The sequence below is a fragment of the Balaenoptera ricei genome, chromosome 13 (assembly GCF_028023285.1).
Source record: "Balaenoptera ricei isolate mBalRic1 chromosome 13, mBalRic1.hap2, whole genome shotgun sequence".
Lineage (NCBI taxonomy): Eukaryota > Metazoa > Chordata > Mammalia > Artiodactyla > Balaenopteridae > Balaenoptera > Balaenoptera ricei.
In genome coordinates, this window is record NC_082651.1 from 91,403,766 (window position 1) to 91,411,221 (window position 7,456).

The following is a 7,456-nucleotide window of genomic DNA, read 5'->3' on the forward strand; positions in this document are numbered from 1 at the left end:
GTGGCTGTAAACCAGGGGAGGACCTCAAATTCTAAACTCCACTGATCTTTGGAAAGTGCAGACAGGGACTCTGGTGGCCTAGGCAAGCAAAGCCGTTTCTCATCCCTGGACATGTTTTCTTCTGAGCAAAGCAAAGGTCTTTTCAGTTCAAAGCTAAAATCTGAGATGAATGAAACCTTCGAGAAATAGCTTTGAGTACCACCTTTCACCAAAGAGATGTATTTGTAGGCTCTCAGTTCTGAGATGCTGAATGCCTCCCCAGCAAGGGTATCATCTCCCACCAGGGAAACTCTGAAACTGCCTCCTAGCTCTGCTGGGGCCCCCTCCCCCAACCTGTTGGCCCTGGCTGTCCTCCAGAACCTGCAAAGGTTAATCTGGCTTCCACAGAACAGTCCAAGCAACCAAAGTAACCGGAGTGCCAAGCGGACAGAGCTACACTAACACCCCAGTGCCTCTCCTGAAGGGACAAGGCACTTGAGCTGGGCCACACTGCTGTCACTCCAGGAATTACTCTGGTGAATCAGACTGTTAGCTTTTTGAGGGGAGGGACCAACTCCATCTTTATTCAGCTACAATGCCTAGCATAGAACCTTGCACAGGTCCTAGTAAATTTTGATGAATGCTTTCTTCTTAGAAATGACCTGCACTCTATGCCGAAATATAAAGCCATCAGCTAATGGGATAAAGGTTACCAACATCAAATACTGCCAAGTTGCAGAACTCAGTGTCTTAATTTTACTTCTCCTTCTCAAGGGTCTGATGTCCCAGCTTAGTTTGGTTAAATGGCCAACGTATAGGAGAGCGTTTTGTAAACTATGGGGTGCTATTGCTAGCACACACAATCACTAATAACATATCTATGCTGTTTAACTTGGGAGAAATCTCGTAACCTTCCTAAGCTCAGTTCCCTCCCCCTCAAGTGGGGACAATGGCCCCTCCCCAGCCAGGACTGTACAGGTATAAAGTGACTTGTCTGTGGAAACCAAGTTCCCTCTCCAGGTTATGGACTCTTGAAGGTTGCTGCTTAAAGGATAGAGTTTAACCGTTGCTGTTACAAAAAAAAAAAAAAAAAAGTTGCATCATTTAATTGCTATTTATTTTCATAAACATGAGGTATTTCAAAGTGCTATAAGATGCAGCACTAAATATATACATTTTGAAGAAATTAAACACAGAACTTTGCATTTACCCAGTTCTATGCACCAAACATGAACAAATACATTAACAGGAAGAAACAGGCTAGGAAAAAGGCATATATATATAGTAAATTTCTTTACAAAAGTTTCTTAGTTCAAAAAGTGATAAAGTAATATCTACTCAAAACTTTCACAACTCATTTTCATACGAAAATATAAGTATCAAATTTAGTTATGTATCAGGATCATACTAAAGTATACAGGCAGTGTAAGGATTAGTACAGTACATAACAGAGATTAACAATATATTTGTATACAAAACATGCCCCTCAAACATTGAGGTATTACAGTACTTAGGTATGAACTTCCAGTCTAATACTGGCCGCAAAAGCCACCTCTCATTACCCAGGACGTATACAAAAGGCAGGTGTGTCCATGGTATTTACAGAAATGTTCCCCAGGGGTATCAATGGCAAACCCCCATGTGGCATCGGCTGGAACTTAAGCACCATTTTAAAAAGAAGGAATGACTTTCTGTCGTCTGGAAACTTGTAACAAACAAGGTGACTTCAACAGCCCAGAAGGCTCCCAACGGTCAAGGACTTCGACCGCCGTCTCAGAGGGTGACGCGGAGGAAAACCGCCAGGGCCACCTGCATCCCATCCTGCAGGCCCTCTCCCGAGGTCCTGGCAGAGCCCCTCACGTCCTGCTCCCCACCCAGATCCAAACTCGACGGGGGACCGATTTGAAAGTAAACCAACATTCTTAATGTCAACACAAGGTTTGTTTAAAAAACAAAACAAAACAAAACAAAACAAAAATCAAAATGTGCAAAGTGGCAGTGACTGTCCAGTTGGGAGACACGTTTAGCAAGTCCGAGCGTGTTCCATTTTCTTTAGCAACTGCTGCTGTCTTGCCTGCAGCTTCTCCTTCTCCAGCAAAAGCTGGTGCTCCTCGGCCTGGAGGGAGTGGACATACTCGGTGGCCTTTTTCAAGATGACCACCTTGGCGGCCTTCTCGTTCTTCACCAGCTCTGGCACGTGGTCCCTGAGCGTGAGGAAGCTGGACCGCAGGTCGTTGCGGCGCTGGCGCTCCAGGATGTTGTGGTTCCGACGGCGTTCGCTGTCCTCCGAGTCAGAGTTGCGCGGGCTCAAGCTCTTGGCCTTTGGGGGGATGACGCTCTTGAGGGGACGCGGGGATGCTTCGCTCTTTATCTTCTTCTGGGGCGGCGCGTCCTCGCTCTCCACGAAGGGAGACGGGGCGGCGTAGTTGTGCTGCTGGTGGATGGGGACGCAGCGCTTGAGGATCAGCTCACCCGACGGGGCCCTCCCAGGTCCCAGGGCCGCGCTCTTGGGACGCACGGTGATGGTAAAGGTGGTGACGGCCTTGCTGTTGGAGGAGGACCGCCTCTTCTCCACAGTCACTACGTCGATTTCCTCCTCTTCGTCTTCCTCCTCGTCATCTTCATCATCTTTGAGAACAAGGTGAGGGTTATTCTCAGGATGAGGCACGTATGAATTAAATATACATACAGTCTCGTAGAGCAGGCCCTGGCCCGTGGTGTGCTCTTACTGTGATCCATCAGCACAGGCCTCTGAAGAGAGCTGTACATGCTTTTCCCTCCCCATACTCCTAGCATTTCATCCTCCATTCAAGCTTGAGCAGAAGGTGGCAGAAACAGAAAGAACCTCGGCTTTGGAGTTAGACAGAATCCTGGCTCCATCACACACACTAGCTGCACGACCCTGGGCAAGGTATTTTCTAAGCCTGTTTCCCCAGCTATTAAATGGGCAATAATGCCATAGGTTGAGTTGAACAGATAATACGTAGACAAGAGTCTCAGGAAACGGTACCCCTTTACCAACATCGCTAGTTTGCCCCATAGACTTATTTATATTTCCATCTCCACGCTTAAGAACTGAGGCTCCTTATTTTAGGAGCCTCAGTTAGCCACTTACACATGGTGGAGTTTGATTTTAAGTGAAACAAACTAAAGAACAATTTAATTCACTAAGGAAGAAAAATACCTTGTCTTCCATGAACATGAGTTCTATACAGTAAGCAGTTTTTCATCTTAACAAACATCAAACCTTAACTACAGAGCCGTAATCCACTGGAGCTCTAAACCCAGATACGGGGGCACCTCTTCTCAAAGTCACCACCACCCTCAGCAGCCACAAAAACGTGTAGCATCATGTGTGCGTTTTCCCCCTCTCTCCTCATTTACTACCATGCTCGGGTAGAAAATTATTGTTTAAAACGCAAGCATGAAAATCAAAACACATCTTCTGCTTGATCTGAAGGGGACCGGAAAGCTGAACAATTGTGGGATTTGTTCTAAAGCCGAAATGTGAGGCTGTTCCAGTCGGTGGGTCCCTTTAAGCCAATGTTTTGGTTTTCTGCCAAGAAGACAGCTGTTGGAAGGAAGTGCTTCCTCACCAAAAGCTGTCAAGGCACAGACATTAAAGGGACAGAGCCGTTCAAACTGAAGCCTTATCCCCAAGTTTCCTTCCAGGAGCCTCAGATGAATCTGTCCTCAGCCCTGAAGGAAATGTAGGCTTTTTATCCATCCGCATTCTGAAAACAGTGGTTTTCAAGGTCCAAGTCTCCCAGCTCCAAGGACAAGGGCTATTCCAGTATTTGGCTAGAGTTCTTCACCTTCAGGCAAAGTCTTGGTTTTAACCCTGCTCTTCAGTTTCACCAGGAGGCACACAATAGAACTAATCAATGAGTACTTCAGGGTGTGTGCATTCCTGGAGGGCCTGCTAAGTGCCCGCCCTCACCTTGAAGGACAGTGGGTTACAGAACACAGCTCGGGTCTGAAATTAGTCCTGGAGCTCTGGCTAGAAGGTAAAACCGGGCGCTTCTCACTGCACACTGTAAAGAGGCGGCCCCTCGAGAATGTACACAACCGCTGTGGTACTGGCCGCCAGCTGCTGAGTGAAGGGAGGGAGGGATGGCCCTACCAGCTCCAGCCTCTCAGATCCTCGCCCGCCTGCCGGCCAGCATATCGCCGCCTGCTGGCGACCGACCAGGAGCAAATAAATAGCCCACCACCCACCGAGGGAGGGGAAAAAAAAAAAAAAAAAAAGAGTACCGAGGTTCGAAAAAATAAAATACAATCGGTACTCACCATCTGTGCAAGCCCTCCCTAACTTCCTGCACCCTAAATAGGACTTTGCACAGGCTTGTGCTTTTCGGGGCGTCTCCCCACCCCTGACCATGGCCGCTGAGTCCCTTTCCACCCCTGAGCTAACAGGTTTCTGCCAGCGGCTCCCTGAACCCCAACTCGGCTTTAACCACTCAACTTTTCTTCATTTTCTTCCTCGGAGAACGCTGCAGAGAGAGACGGGGGACAGGGTGTGGGCCAGTGATGGAGTCGGGCTCCCGGCGGGGGGTGAGGGAACTTCAGGGAAGGTGAGGCTGGAGATCACAGCTTTCACCCACCCTCTCCTCCGTACCCTAGAGATCGGCCTGGGAAAAACCACTTCTCCGCCACCAGCACTACCTCCAAACGACTCTCCCCCAGCACCCTAACCCACGAACGACAAACCCGGCGCCACCCCCAGCCCCAGTACCCCAGGAGAGCAGCCGGACCCTGGCTCGCTCTTTACCTGAGTCGCTCAGGGTGTCCTCTCCGGAGGTGCTGAGGGCCTTGTGGTCACCGCCGCTGGCCAGGCGGCCGCCGGTGCGCGGAAGAGCGGCTACTGGGGCGCCCGCTGGGGCTGCGGCGCTCGCCCCCGAGGCGACCGCGGCCCCCGCCGCTGGGGCACCGGCCGGGGCGGCGGGCGCCGCCACGGGCTCGCGCTTGTTCACCGGGAACGGGAAGACCACGGCGGGATCCACGCACTCGGCGGCCGGGTGGGCGAGCTCGGCGGGCAGGGTGGCCCCGGCGCGGCCCGGCCCCGCAGCCACTGCGCTGTGCCCGCGGCCCGCGGGGCTGGTGGCGCCCGCGCCCGGGGCCGGGACCGCGGGCCCCGCGGCGGGCGGCCGGCCGTGCTGCAGCTTCTCGCTCACCGCGCGCTCCAGCTTCTCGCGGGCCGAGAAGCCGCTCCACATGCAGTCCTGGAGGATGACCGGGTTGGGCGTGAGGCCGCCCAGGCCCCCCAGGCCGAACGCGTCCTCCTCGGCCGGGTTGCCCCACAGGTCGGCCTCGGGCAGCAGCATCTCGGTGGCCCAGTTCGGGGGCTCCGGGCTGTGCTCCGGGAAGGCACGGCTGGGCGACAGCGGGGGCGTGGGCAACAGCTCAAACTTCTTCCAGATGTCCTCCCCCGGGGGGGTCGAGTCGGGGCCGCCGAAGTAGAAGTCATCTTCGTCCGGGTAGAAGCAGGGCTGCAGAGAGTCAAACTCGAGGTCCGGGTTCTTGCAGATCATCCCCGGCATGGTGGACGCGGTGCAGCTCGGCATCGGCTCGCCTCCTGGCCGCCGAATGAGGGCTTCTTTCCGCTCCACTCTTTTTAGTTCGGGGGGTGCTTCCTTCCCGTGGGGGGCGCGGAGGGCGGGGGCCCGCGCCAACCTCCGACACTGCAACCGACAGACACACCAGGAGAGGGTTGGCAAGCGGAGCCGGATGGGGGGCGCGACGGGTGGGGATGGGCAGCGGTCACCCCCTCTCACCCGCTTCCTCAATCTCCCCTCCAAGTCCCCCACTCCGCCCAGGGCTCCCGAAGGTGGAGGAAGTTGTGTCTCTCGCTCTCTCCCTCCCTCCTTTTGTGTACAAGCTGTCTACGACAGGGGGTGGGAGGGGGCATGCAGATGCGGGGGGTGGCGGCGTAGCTCTGCAACTTTGGAAACTGCCGTTTCATTCACACAAGGCACTGCCTGGGGGAGGGGGCTGTCCAAGGCTGCAGAACTCTAGCTCCCACCAGCTCACCGACACCCCCGGCTGCACCCAAGTAGGGCCCGCTGCTCCCAGGAAGCCCAGGACTCCAACCCAGCTACCGGGTCTAGGATTCTGGAGACCCCTCAACACCCCTCCCCCCCCCCCTTGTAAAATTGCAACCTCGGGAGCGCAAGCGATAGCGGGGGGTTTAGGAAACTTTGCAAATGGAAAAACCCTTTCTCTAGACCGAGACCAACAACAGGCACCCAAATCCAGAACCCCCTCCCCCAAATTTTGATCCGACGCCCCCAGCGTTCACCCGCTGCAGGGAAAGTACTGCCAATAGCTGATTTTGAACCTCTCTAACCCCACCCCCGCTGTTCCAAGCCCCCAACGACGTCCTCTTCCTGGGAGAGCCTGGACCCCAGTTCCCGGGAATGGTTCAGGGGCACCAGCGCGGGGAGGGTCGCAGGGAGAGCCACGTCTCCTCTGAGCTGGGGCGGCAGTGACCCAGATTACCACCGCGACGGCCTCGCCCTGCTTAACCCCCTTCTTCTTCCTCTGGGGGCACCCTCTGGAGGAGAACCCAGCTTCGGGGTGGGGACGCACCGGCTCCCCATCAGCTCAAATGCAGACAAACGTTCTAGAGAAGGGTGAATTTCTTTTCGATGAAGCCATTACAACCCCTGGCAAGGGCACTAGATGGATTAGGGCGGGTCTCTCCCAGTCCGGGAGCCTTGGGGACTGGAAGTGGCTTTTCAGGGAAAACCCCGAGAGGGTTTTGTTTCGGAAGCAGAAACAGTCCCCGCGGGCACAGCCGGGCGCCCTGTGCGCCAGCCGCGATCCCGTCCAGGGCTTGCCTTCCCGCCGCGTTCGCCGCTCCCGGGGCGCCGGGCGCTTGGCGCCCCCCGCTCCTTACCTCCCGCCGACGGCCGGGGATCCGGAGGCGATTCTGTGCGGGGGGTCCCCGGGTGGTCAGGGGCGGGGGGTGGTCCTCGGGTGGCTGCAGTCTGTGCGCGCTTGCGCCTGGCTAGCGCTAGCTCGGCTCCAACCCAGTTCCCAGGAGCCCCCCGCATCCACCCAGCGCGTCCAGACAGATGACTGTCACTGGCTGCGCTTTGAAGCTCGGGGGATATTATTAACTGAAAAATCTGACACACCCGGGGGGCGGGGAGAGAAGGGGGCTGCGGCACAGACAAGGGGGAGGGAGAAAGGCAGAGGAAAGCGGCTTTACCCCGCCTTCTTGATTTCCATAAAAATCAGGGGAGGCGCCAAGGCTTTCGCGCCAAAAGCCACTTGCTTTTCTTCTTTGCAGAGCGGAGGCTGCAAAGCTGGGAAGCCCGGGGCGTGCTCCTCCCGCCCTTTTAGACCCCCGGGCTTGCCCCCTGTGCACTCTGCAGACCAGCTGCGCGCCGAGCGGTGCAATGCAACACCCACCCTGCGGGCCTGGCAATTGCTCGGCGTAAAAAAAAAAAATTTCCGGAGGGCTCCGGGGGTG

At 55.3% G+C, this 7,456-nt stretch overlaps 1 protein-coding gene across 1 annotated transcript; it reads right to left on the reverse strand.

Moving 5' to 3' along the window:
* Positions 1–1,082: 1,082 nt before the first annotated feature.
* Positions 1,083–7,056, reverse strand: MYCN (MYCN proto-oncogene, bHLH transcription factor). The gene is given in 4 exon segments (XM_059943115.1): positions 1,083–2,607; positions 4,751–5,660; positions 6,878–6,919; positions 6,921–7,056. Coding segments are annotated over 4 exon segments (1,671 nt in total). The 5' UTR covers positions 7,035–7,056; the 3' UTR covers positions 1,083–2,002.
* Positions 7,057–7,456: the final 400 nt, after the last annotated feature.